We start from the raw sequence: 12,773 nt of genomic DNA on the forward strand, positions 1-12,773 counted from the left end.
GAATTTTCATTTCAAAATTGTGAATTAACCGAACCGGACCGTGAGATATTTAAAAAAATAAAAATATATATATGTGTGTGTAATATTTATAAGTAATTATAACTTTACAAATTGTTATGATTTTTTTTAACAATTTTACATTAATGTGACAATATCTAAAACTCAAGAGATAAACTGTTAGTAATTTGTAAAAAAAAAAACGTAAATTTTAAACGGCATAGATATATACACATACAGTAATCCAAAGTCCAAAAGCCAAAACCCATAAAAAAAAATTTGGTTGCTGCCTTGTTGCGCTGGTATCTAAACTTAAACTAACTTGCTATAGTGTAATGTTATGGCATGTAACTAATAAATGTTTGCACTTTGTATTTTAGTTGGCAATAGCGTTATTTTATTTTTATGGAAGGAAATCCGTGGATAAAATCGAAACTGAACCGTGAGACTTTTGAATTATGATTGGATTGCATTTTCTAAAAACCGTGAGATACGGATTAGGATTGGATTTATAAGAATCCAATCCAATTCGAACCGTGAACAGCCCTAAATACCATTGTTTTTGCTACTACACTATTTACGTGACATAGCTTCTACCAACACATTTATGACGTGTTTCACGTAACTATCTAGTCTTACATTTGTCGGGCCAGAGTCTTACGGGAGGCAACAGTGCGGAATTTTCCGCAATAGGCAAAAGCCCGACATCAATTTTACTAGATCTGTTTTCGGGAGCAGATTCATTTTTTCGTACTGCATCAATACTATCTATTTTACTTATTCTCAATTAAAATATTAGTATTTCATTCGAAAAAAATAATAATAAATGCATTGCTAGAGATAGAGATAGAGAGAGATGCCCAGGAAAACAATAAACAAATACATGACTTATGTACAATGCATGCATAGTTATCTTTAGCTAAGAACCGTAGAAAAGGTGGGACTCCCAAAGTGATAGCTAAGCTGCTGCATAGTTGTTTTTAAGGTCAAGTTCTCTACTTCACCTATTTTTATGTATATACCAAATCTGATGTTGTTGCTCTATGGGGCTATCCTATGCCCTCTCCGGATGGTTTTAATATATCTAAACCTTTGCATTATTTCCATCTTCATCCAATAGTCAATAATATTTCTCCACTTCTCATCTCGTCATTTATCTCACAAATACTATGACTAATCTCACAGTACTACATACTATCACATCTAGTATTATTTTAGGGGCCCACGTGATGTTTAATTCCAACATTCTTGCAGTGCAGAGGAAGGGAATTATTAATCGAAGCGGAGACGCGACCAGTGAGGTAGGAAGGACAATAGCACAGTGGCACAATCACTTCTCAGTCCTATGAAGAAGAAAGTCTTGGCTTCTGTCAGGTAAATGCATGGTCCAATGATTCTCATTTCTCTCAATAACACATGGTACAAAAATGACATATTTTTGTACCCGGAATATAAAAAACAAAAACAAAGGTGATGGCAGTGCCCATTTCGTTAAAATCTTCAAAATTTCCCACGAACTCAGGAGTTCTTATGCAGCATCAGCATATAAAAACACTCACAAATTAATGGTAACATTTACAAGTTTCTCAGTAGCCGTCTTCGGGTGGGTATCAGGTTCTAGCTATACGGCCGTTTCCTTGAAGCTCTTAGTCAGCCATATAGCAGTTTCTCTGGGAGAAACCTTCTCCGGCCCGAACGGCTTCAGCAACACTCCCAGCTCATCAAACCTCTCTTGTTGCAACAGCCGCGCGCTGAACTCGAGCAACCCTTCCAACGCCTCCGCACGCTGTTGGTACGACGAGGTGTCGAACCGACGCTGTCGGGAATCGAATGATGACCGGCTTGAAACAACGGTCGCAGGATTCTGCTCCGAGCAATCGCTTCCATTTCGTGGAGCTCGGTGACCAGAAGGAGTAATGTGGGGCTTGGCAAGTGTCCTGCCAAGAACCTGGACTGTACACTTGTCCTTTGTGATTGAGCGGTCCCCACTGGATGGTGAGGCGCTGGAGCACTGAGCCGACGTTGAAGAAGTTCTACGGGTGGGAAACGAGGGGCTGGAGCACTGAGCGGATGTCAATGAAGTTCTTCGGATGGGAAACAAGGGGTGGTTTTCGGCAGAGGCTAACGGGAACTCAACCACCCTATCGATTCGCGGGGAATTGACTGAGATGTCTGGAGATTCTATTCTGCTCAGCAGACTGACATTGGGCTTGTAAGGTTTAGTTGACAATGGAAGAGATACTCTACGCGTGTATTGCAACAGTTTGATTGCTGGAGTACGCGATTCAGGAAGCTGCAAAGACAACAAATATACTGATCAGTGTAATTTAGATGCCAAGAAAATGAAAGCTCAATTTCTGTGTATAACTCCTCTATCAAGTATAAACTTACCGAATCGCGGTATTTTGAAGGAACTGATAGTCTCCTTGGAGTGGACGAAGTTTTTGCCAGAGTCAATCTTGGAGTCTTGGCAGCACTTGGAAGCTTCGTGGCTGTTGATTTATCACCATCCCCATCTTCATTGATACTGCCAACGGAGAATTCTGAGGACTTTTTATTCAAAAAAGCTGGAAAATGCCACGCTCTCTGAGAAGAACATGGAGAGTCTAGTTCAGTTCCAGATATACTAGGATTCAAGGCCCTGTCATTATTATACGAACTCCGTTTCTCTGTGTCAGTAAGCACGGTAACAGCCTCAGGCTCAACAAATCTCGCCTTCTTGACATAGTCGGAATTAGACCATTGCATTGGAAAAGTATTCCGTCTTGGGTTGTTAACTTTGAGATTGATCTTCAGAATATGTGACTGAAGATGTGGATGCCTGAGCAAATCCGCAGCCTGGAAAAATAGAGGCATATTTGAGAAGTAGAGAAGAAATCCAAAGAAATTAATTTCAAGCCTGAATGGATGTGAAGCCTAGAAAAACCGAGGCATACTTGGGAAGGGGAAGAAAACCAAACAAACAAAAGTTAAAAGTTCCTTCAACTTAGTCATTATCTGGTTTGAGTTCGGGCACTAGGATAGTCATTTAATAATCAAAACCCCTCTTCGTATAGGTATATAGAAAAGGGGTCGCTTAAAACGTTTGTAATAAGTCATTCTACATAATTCAAACATTATTAGAGCGGCCTAGTCCTGCTTTCAGTTTATCATAGCCGTGGACAAAGGTTTGAAATTTCCGAAATCTACCATCATGAAGGACAATGAATCTTGCCCCGAGGTGGGCACCTCCTTACTGGGAATGCTAAGTCTGGACAAAGACCAAAACAATATACTAACAGGTGCGAAGTGGCTGCTCTTGGACTGGGGTGCTTTCGCTTTGCAGACTCGGCTTTCACACAACAGCACCAAGCAATTCCCCCATCCCAATCTATTATGGTTTGTAGAATGTAAATTTTGTATCATTAAAGATACACATTCTTAGATACAGACACCTTAAATTTATAAATTTCAGCTGATTCTGGCATTTTGGAAAAAAATGCACATTCTTGTATGCATACCCAAGTCCTTTTGCCTAAACCCAAAACACTAAACCTCTGTCATTTAATGCGAATGAACAGCCAGAAGACAACCCCTACAATAGGTGCTCTAAAGAAATGAAGTTCAAAGTTCAAAGACAACCACCATTATCAAGTTTGATATTCCGTATTCACATGCAGAAAGAAAAGAGAAAATGCATTGTATTACATACACTTGGTCTAAATTCTGGATTCTTCCGCAGCATGCATTTAACAAGCCCTCGGCTGGAGAAATAGAACATTCAAGAATCAAATCAGCAAGTTATTTCAAGAAACAAATCAGCAATTTACTTGTAGCTGCAAACAAGGGAAGCAGAAAGAATGATCATCAGAAAATTCAAAAGCAAAATGGGTGAGAGGAAGGCAACAAACTCACAATGCACCGGAATACATGGTCGGAAGTGGAGCCACAATGGATTTATTTATCTTGTTTATCAGAGCTTGCATATCCTGTTCATAGAGAACAGAAACGTATCACCACAGAAGGACCGCAACCTAGGAAAGTAGACAAATCTCTTCTACCAATTAAAGAGGTGCAAGCCATTACTAAGTAGAAGATTTCTGTTTGAATGAAAATAACTGTTGAGCTATTCTTCACCCCTAAGCCCCCAGAGTAAGTTGTTTAACTTCGAAGCGAAACTACTATAAAGGATAGCATACTGAATTTTAGGCAAATTTTTATCTCAACATGATTTGAGTCCACTAAACTTTCAACATCACGAATAGTCCCCTCCCAGCCAGATTGTCCTCACAAAAAATGCAAGAACATAAAATGCATCAACCTCCAACTGACTCAGAAATGTTAGGTATACCAATGATTTCAAGAGAGAGACAAAATTGCAGTAAAATGACTTCACAGATCATTTTTGTAATTCCCTAACCAATAGGATATTAGATGCAGTTATCGAACGTGTTCCGAATGCATAATGATCCAATTACTAGACAATTAGATTCAGGGATTAGAGCACGGGATTGGATTATAAATCCCGTGCAGACGTCATAACCCATGATTGGAATCAACCAATTGCCAAGGGATTGCATATCCTTTAGACAACCAATCCCCCATAAAACGGGATATTCAATTCTTGAAGATGTATTGTTACGTAACACTACCACACCAGGCTCATCACAGGAGATAGTCTGGTCAATCAAATATGGCCTAGATGTTGAATTTCGTCACAAGAATGCTGTGGCAATGCATTACTATTCAACTAACTTACAAAAGCTTTAAACGCAGGCCTGTGGGCAGCCATCTCATATAAGCAGCATCCTGAAAAACAAACACCAAGAATGCATTAAACGACCATTTGAGGCTACAACAGATGAGCTGAAAAGTTCAAATTGATTTGGAGTTTACCCAAAGACCAGATATCTGACTTTGAACCATAAGGTATATCAGCGAGAAGTTCAGGACACATATAACTGGGAGTTCCTACCACCTGCAATTGAAGCAGAGGAGTAAGAGGAATTAGATTATACTAAAAACCAAACATGAGAGCTAAGCAAAGATTTAGCCATACTACTCACAGAGGAAGCAAGATCATCCGAAGTCAACATCTTAGCAAGACCAAAATCGCCTGCAACCAATATACTTTAATCCACTAACCATAGCACAAAATTTCAATGAGGAATGGCAGGATAGAGTAACACTTCAGTTACCTAGACGTATGTCTTGATCTTTTGTGAGAAATATGTTTGAACACTGAAGTAAGTGTAATTCATCAGCAGCACATAGCAACTCTTGAGATTTCAAATATATAACACTTGCGCATTTAGAAACTGCAGAGAAAAGCAACTAACCTTGACATCGCGATGAAGAACATGATTGGTATGCAAGTAATCCAGGGCCATCAGGAGTTGAACTAGCCACTTAGACAGTTTCTGTATGTAATTTGACATCACGAACGAAATGGAAGTGATTTTAAGAGGAAATTTTTTGAAGTAAGCATATTTGAAAATCATCAGCTGAGAAAGAAAGCGTAAAGCTAGCAGCCAAAATGAAAACCTCTTCAGGAAAATGAACACCATTGGCCCTTTTAATAGCTTCCGCCCTACATCAATAAAGAAGGAAACATGTGCAAAGGTCACATGAAAGCAAGAATGCATCGAATCCATATAAATCACGGTCATTTTAAACGAATCCTTCAAGAACAAATGTAACTTACATGTCTCCACCTTCACAGTACCCTATAACAATGCAGACATAGCATCCCTGAAAGAAGTAAGACAAAGTTGTTGATCACAAAACAGAACCAAATAACAAATACCATTTGCATTGCTGAAGTATTACACATCATGCCATCGCACCAAATACTTAAGGGCAAAATTCACTTTTCCCCTTGCAGTTTAGAGCCAGAGGCTTTACCCAGATGACATACGTACCTTTTCTACCCAGGAATCTTTGTACTCCACAATGTACGGATTTTGCACTCTGGAAATAAGCTCCATCTAGCACCCAACAAAAAAAACAAAGCGTCTTACACTTGGGATGCACATAAGTATAGTAAATAGACAGAAGGCTACACAACTATAAAACAGAACACGACATCATATTCAGTATCCATATTCTGGTCTAAACACTATGAAACCAATATAATAGGGTTCATGTCCTTGGGATCCATTTTGCACACATGGTTTTATCCATATAAAGGGTTATATGCAGACACCAATATCCACAAGCTTTCAGATAGCCTTCCAATTGCCAGTTAACTTATTTGTATACAATTTTCTGATTGTTGTTATTTGCATAAATGGATCACGTCTTATACGTTGCATATAAACTGAATACAAAGACCATAACTTCTTTATCACTTATGGTTTATAACTCAAATAAAGCACAAATGGTAACCTCCAAGTGGGCAGATCTGCGAGTTCTATCAGTCTGGCGAGCGAGGCGAATTTTCTTCAGGACATACCTTCAAAGAGAAGAACAATAAAAACCATAAAAAACCACAATACACGAATGCATAAAACCTCTGTCAAGAATCCCAAATACACATGGTGAAAAGTTGTCAAGCGACTATGCAAACAAAGAGCAACACACGAAGGAGTTCTTTTTTTCAAAAAAAAGAAAAAGGATGTGGCTGAATCCTCACTTCTTCTTTTCATGCTTATGCTTCACGAGGAGTGCAGAACCGAAGGAACCTTTCCCAATCTGCTCTAGTACTTCATACTTCTCCATTATTTGTGCTACGAGCCTTGCCACTTCCCGATCAATTTCTTCCAGAAAATTCCAATACTAGCAAGTATTCCCTGATAAAAAAAAAAGAACCGCGATACCACCATCAAAACTGTCTAAATAAGCAGCATGGAAATCAACTCTCCTAAATGAGAACATTAAATAATTCAATCTTATTGCAACAGTGAAAAACGTTCATGCACCAGGGATGATGAGTAATCCCTAAAAAAGGGCAACATAATTAATTCACATGAATCAAGGAGTAATTTCAGATTATTTAACAAGACACCTCTGTACCCAGAGAGGTTGTTGCAGCAATGAAGTACATCCCACCATGCTGCCTTTTGTTTCTACATTCTACCTAACCCACGGGTCTCAGGCATCCATTACTGGCTAAGAAATAATAGTAGTAAAAATTCAGCCACATAGACCAATTAGTCAAATTGCAAGAGCTGAATTTTGGGGATCAGAGAGCATGGTTCTCTAAAATGAAACTTGTGTGCCGAAAGTTGCACTTTTATGAGTGGTGGAAGAGATACGGGTCACATGTAATAGACACATTCGAAAAGTCCAACGACCATGGCGTTTGCGAAGTTAATAAATACTACCAAAAGATAACAATCAAGGGTTAAACATAGACGATCACTACCGGGTTGTCTCATAATGGAATTGTTAGTCACAGTTTCCAAAAGTCAGACAGAGACACGAAAATCTCTATAAAAAAAAAAAATTCATTGACGCTAGATGGTCCTAAACCTCCACAAGATTCAATATCCCTGTCAATGCAATTATTTCCATCACACCCAGTAACAGCTGAGCTGCTGAAGGGACTAGTCAGCCTCCAGACAACTACACCCCAACACGAAAATTGATATATTGATGTATATGTCAACATAAAATAAAATTGTCATACAATAATTAACAGATTGGTGTGTATGTCATGCTAAAATTAAACAGTCATACATCTGCAAAAAAAAAAACTACAGTAAAACCGATTTTTTTTTTAATCAAGAACAAAAGAGAACAAAGACTTATACCACCGCTCTCTATCGGAGAGAAAAATCAAAATAACAAAAGAATGTGTTTAGAGAGAGAGAGAGAGAGAGAGAAACATTCTTTCAAAAAAGTGGGGGGGATGCGTCTTCATTCTATAAACAAGATACAGATGACCAACTCCCCGTCCATACTCAAAATCTTTTGTTAGGACACCCACAAAATGGTTGAACAAATTCTTGCGGCCTTCAACAAAGGCAATTTTGCACTTCAAATTTCAAATAAGTATACCTCACTGCTATTATTCCTAAGGTTCCTCCTGCGTCACAAAAACCTGGGGGAAATCTTAAACAAAGAAAGAGAAAAACTAAGTAGAATTTGATACACACACACACCCATCCTATTGGCAATGGAAGGAAATGAACGAAGTAAAAATCCCCGAACCTTCTTTTTCCAATACTTCAGAAGCCAGAGAAAGACTTCCAATTTATCAGGAATACATGAGTACAAAAACCATGAAAATCTTTGGGCCGCTGCACGTTTGTCTAGCCGTTAAGTTCAACCGAAACTTGAATTAGTCAAACATAAGCTCGTCCGGACACCTATTTTTTTTATATATATAAAATGAAAACAACGAAACTCAAGCAAGTCGGTTTTTGTTTCCGCTAAAATATCAAGAACTGAGAAACAAAGTACTTCAATTGGCTATCCGGGTGCAACAATTTGGCTCAGTTGAGTTGGGTTAAGCAATAGCTAACATAAAAATTATTGGGTCTAAATATTTTTGAAGGAACACAAATCTGAACCCTACGAATTTCCGGGTATCGTTTAATTATCCGAGAAGTGACCTGAATGCAAGAAAGTGAAGAAAAGATAAAAAGAGGCAATAAAGATTACTAAAACCAAAACCAACTCAACAGATTTGACTACGGAAAATAAGGTAAAGAGTGTAAAGAGAGCAAGAAATCAAGAAAGTAATAAATGACGGAAAGAAAAGATTTTTAAGGAAAAACAGATCAAAGTACCTGGAATCAGAAGAGACTATAATTAGGTGAAACAGTTTGTAGGTGATGATCCCCCATCATGACCAACACAGAGAGAGAAATTACAGAGCATTTTGAATATGGGTTCATAAGTCAAATGGAGCCAATGGGAAAGAAACACTCTAGTCTACATATTCATATGGGAGTCTACACCTTTTTGCAAAGCACGTAATCTCGAAAGAGAGAGACTAGAGAGAGAGAGAGAGAGAGAGAGAGCGGCAAGAGAATAGAAAAACGGAAAAGCAAAAGCGATTGAAAGAGAAATAAAGTAGAATTTCGAACTTCAAATGTTGGAGTCCCCAAGGACCCCAACCCACCAGAATTGTAGGAGAACTATATTTGAATTGGAGGGAAAATTTTTGTTAGTTTTAGAATTTTCGTTGGAATTCTTTAAAGGGAATTGACCCCATGTACTCCAAAGCAAAAGTACTGCACCCGTGGAAAAAACAAGGGCGCCGCTATTCACAGCCCCTTATTTTCTTTCATAACTCGGTAAAAATTTTTAATTATACTCGACAGTTGGTTACCGAAATTGAGATATATTTTCAGCATCCAATTATCGAAATACAATATTTTTTCAACAGCTACTTACCGAAAATGTATGTTCGGCAGTTGTTTACCGAAAGTTGAACATATTTTCGACATGTAGTTACCGAAATATAATCTTGTTTTCAACAGCTATTTACTGAAATGTTATGTATGATTTTCAACAACCATTTACCGAAATGTAATGGACTATGAGAGAAAATAAAGGGCTGCGAATAGCAACGCCCAAAACAAGGCCTATCAACTGGGGGTTCCTTCTGATAATAAATAAAAAAAAAAGCTGGGGGTTCCTGTGTACCAATCTTTGGGGTAGCCGTGTACCAACTAATTTCCAGCCAGAGAATCATCTAAAGAGAATCTCTAGACTAGAGAAATGCTGGGACATAATTAAGCCGGTGCCATTATTTCTACTTATTAGAACATAGCTACGGTGATTATGTTCTTTTTTTTTTATATCGGGAGATCATATTTTCCTTTTTGATCGGATATGGTGATCATATTTTCGTGTTGATGTGATATGTTATTATTATATTGGTAAAATGTGTTCCGTTACCTAACAAATTAGACACATCAATACATTAGTAGAATAAGTCTCTTCCAGTTAAATCAACCGTGAACAGTTCTTTAATTTACTATGGAGTCATGTCTAAGTATGCTAAAAGAATGAAACTTTTATATTTCTCAATATTAGAGTCAGTTTGCGTATTTTAATTAACTTTAAAGAGGCTTTAAAAGTTGCGGGCTGGAGCTGGAAGTCACCTGGTTGAATGAGACCTGAACGGCTGAACCCCCCCTTAAGATACTCTCTCCCTTTACCAATGGGGGTGAAGTAAAAAAAGGGTAGATCTAGAACTGTGGTAAGTGAGATGTTGAACTGTGGCCCATGTGGGCCTCGGAATATTGGTCCTCTTTCTTCAAAGTTCCAACATGTCAATTTGTTAGTAATTTCAGACTCTATTACACCTAGATTTGGTTACTAATGTCAAATCGTGGTAATTGAGTTTATAAGCAAAGAAGTACTAGTAGGTTTGTAATCTCTATGCTCAAAATGTTTTGATTGTGTGGTGCCCGCGCCAAAAAGTTTTGATTGAGATAAGGGAGGAAAATCGTTCTTTAAATTTAGAGCATTTTCAGCCCTTACTCAAAATCGGCTCAAATGAAGGGGGAAATGAAATAGCCTTACTAGATTTGAGATAAACTTTTAAACCTCTCTTTGACTTGCATAAAACTTAATTCGGTAAGCTTGAGTCAAGGAGTGGAGTTGGTTTTACAAACTTCTACCCAAAATTTTATTTTGAGGGAAAAAAAAATGATAAATGGCTAGAGATGCTCATAGAAGATTGAAAGTAAACTACTTGATATTAAGGGTGAGTTTCCTTTTAAAAAGTTCGTCTTTACCTTAAGAACTTCGGTCACTACATAAACTTTCAGTTAATGTATGTGAAGAAAAGGGGTTTGAGCTGTCTTGAAATTCGTATTTTGTGGACTTTAGCCCATTTAATACGTTTAATCCAAATCCGTATTTTGTGGATTTTGGCCCATTTAATACGTTTCATGTAAACAATAGAAAAAACCAAGCCTCAGAAGTCAGTACTATTATTTTTGAGTGGGTGTGAGGAAAGCGAAGAGACTAGTCCAATAGTCAACTTATGAGATTCTTAATTTTAAGATTTGATTCCTCATATTCAAATCAAGTTGTTTTGTTTGGACACTATAGTCTGTCTTGTCTATGACCACAAGCTTTCTTTAATAAGTCTGTCCCTTCCATAGAGAAAAACAAACAGAAAGGTCATGTTAATTAGAGAGCAATTATTAAAACCATGGATAGATCGACTGGCCTTCCCTTCAATGGCGTAATTATCCCTATTTTGATCATTAAGTTGGTTGGTTAGGTTGTCAATTCCTTGAAAATCTGGTCTTATTCCCCTTGTCCTGATACCATGGTCCACAGATTAAGTAATTCGTTAAACAAATTGACACTACGAAATAATAATATTTTTTTGATAATTAGGGTGTCCGAGCAAGTTTACGCGCACTACTGAATTAAAGCCGGAGAAGAGTTGTAACTGACTCCAAAAGAGTTGATAATACCTGAGATGTTTCGAACTTGAAATCCGGGGGAAAAAAAACCACAAAGGGAAACCAAGGCCCAAGAATAAAGGAGGTGAAAGCCTGATAGCTGGAGCTTGGGCTGAACCAGCAAAGCCTGGATTCACAACCCACTCTTTCTATTCCCCTGAATTTTGTTAATTTATGCATTTTGGCTAGGGGGAAAATGATGGCCAATGATGTGTTTTGATAGTTAATACCCGTCAAAAATATGCTGAGAATATTTTTTAATGCTAAAAATGTCATTAGCAGGTATTAATTATCAAAATACGTCATGGGCTGTCATTTTCTCTATGGGTAGAGGTGGCAATTTGGACCCAATTTGATGGACCCCCCCAAACCCAATTTATAATCAACCCAAACCCAACTATATTTAAATACGTATGATTTCCAATTGGGTCAACTTAGTAAACCCATTGATTTTATGGATCTAGATGGGTTGAAAATGGGTCCAACTTAATTCTCAATTGAAACACTACCGACATTGTCAACTCGCAATTAAGCTCGCTTCACGAGGAATCATCCCCTGCGGTTTATTCCCCCATCCAAAACCTCTCACCCCCTCCCAAATCTTGAATTTGCATGGATTTATCGAAATTTTCATTTTTGTCTAGTTTAGGCATTTTAGGTTATGTGTTTGTGATTGTTTGTGTTTCGTTGCTTTTGAATTGTTGTTTTCCAACTCCGTGACCCTTAATTTTGAGTGATTCCTTGAACTTGCATGAATTCATCTGAGTTTTTTTTTTTTTTAAATCCCCATTTTGAGCGTAGTTTTTTTCTTGTGATTTTGCATGTTGCTTTGATTCATCGTGTTTATCGAAAACTCTAATTTCGACCAACTTTGGGAAACCCTAATTTTGCCCTGGAATTTGCATAAATTTATTGAAATCTTAATTGTCTATTTTGAGCATTTTAGGTTTTGTGTTTGTGTTTCTTTGATTTCGAATTGTTGTTTCCGAACTTCGAGAAACCCTAATTTTACTTAATACTTCTAGGGGTGTGAATTCTGCATAGAGGTGTGAATTGTCTAAATGACAGAATTCACACGTTCGAAAAAGACAGAATTCACACCCAAATAGAACTCACACCTTCGAAAAATACAGAATTCATACACCCAAAAAATTCACACCATTCTGCATGGTGTGAATTCTAGGAGTGTGAATAGTGCAAAAGGGTGTGAATTCTTACAAATAATTGTGAATTCGGGGGGTATGAATTCTGCAAATGGGTATGAATTTTTAAAATGGGTGTGAATTCTGAGAGTGTTGAAAAGTAACAAGGGTAAAATAGTAAAAGTTTCTTTAAAAAGGGATTGGATGGGATAGCTTTACAAAAAAAAGGAATTTGCATGGAACTCCAAGCAAAAAATAGGACCGGCCAGACATTTCC

General features: G+C 37.7%; 1 protein-coding gene across 4 annotated transcripts; it reads right to left on the minus strand.

Annotated features, from left to right (window-relative positions):
* Positions 1-1,365: 1,365 nt before the first annotated feature.
* LOC131334237 (serine/threonine-protein kinase Nek2) lies at positions 1,366-8,963 on the minus strand. Of its 4 annotated transcripts, XM_058369174.1 has the most exons (16): positions 8,712-8,963; positions 8,131-8,231; positions 6,611-6,767; positions 6,364-6,430; positions 5,898-5,963; positions 5,681-5,727; positions 5,521-5,566; positions 5,316-5,396; positions 5,175-5,217; positions 5,043-5,092; positions 4,873-4,954; positions 4,736-4,785; positions 3,892-3,965; positions 3,689-3,740; positions 2,389-2,835; positions 1,366-2,290 (listed from the first exon to the last, which is right to left on the minus strand). In XM_058369174.1, exons 3-16 carry the CDS (start codon positions 6,694-6,696, stop codon positions 1,619-1,621), a joined length of 1,863 nt encoding a protein of 620 aa, XP_058225157.1. In that variant the 5' UTR covers positions 6,697-6,767; positions 8,131-8,231; positions 8,712-8,963; the 3' UTR covers positions 1,366-1,618. The 4 variants fall into 4 exon arrangements, with proteins under 4 accessions (XP_058225157.1, XP_058225149.1, XP_058225173.1 ...); XM_058369166.1 differs by lacking the exon at positions 8,131-8,231; XM_058369190.1 differs by lacking the exons at positions 8,131-8,231; positions 8,712-8,963 and adding an exon at positions 7,978-7,994.
* Positions 8,964-12,773: the final 3,810 nt, after the last annotated feature.

Source organism: Rhododendron vialii, chromosome 1a (genome assembly GCF_030253575.1).
Source record: "Rhododendron vialii isolate Sample 1 chromosome 1a, ASM3025357v1".
Lineage (NCBI taxonomy): Eukaryota > Viridiplantae > Streptophyta > Magnoliopsida > Ericales > Ericaceae > Rhododendron > Rhododendron vialii.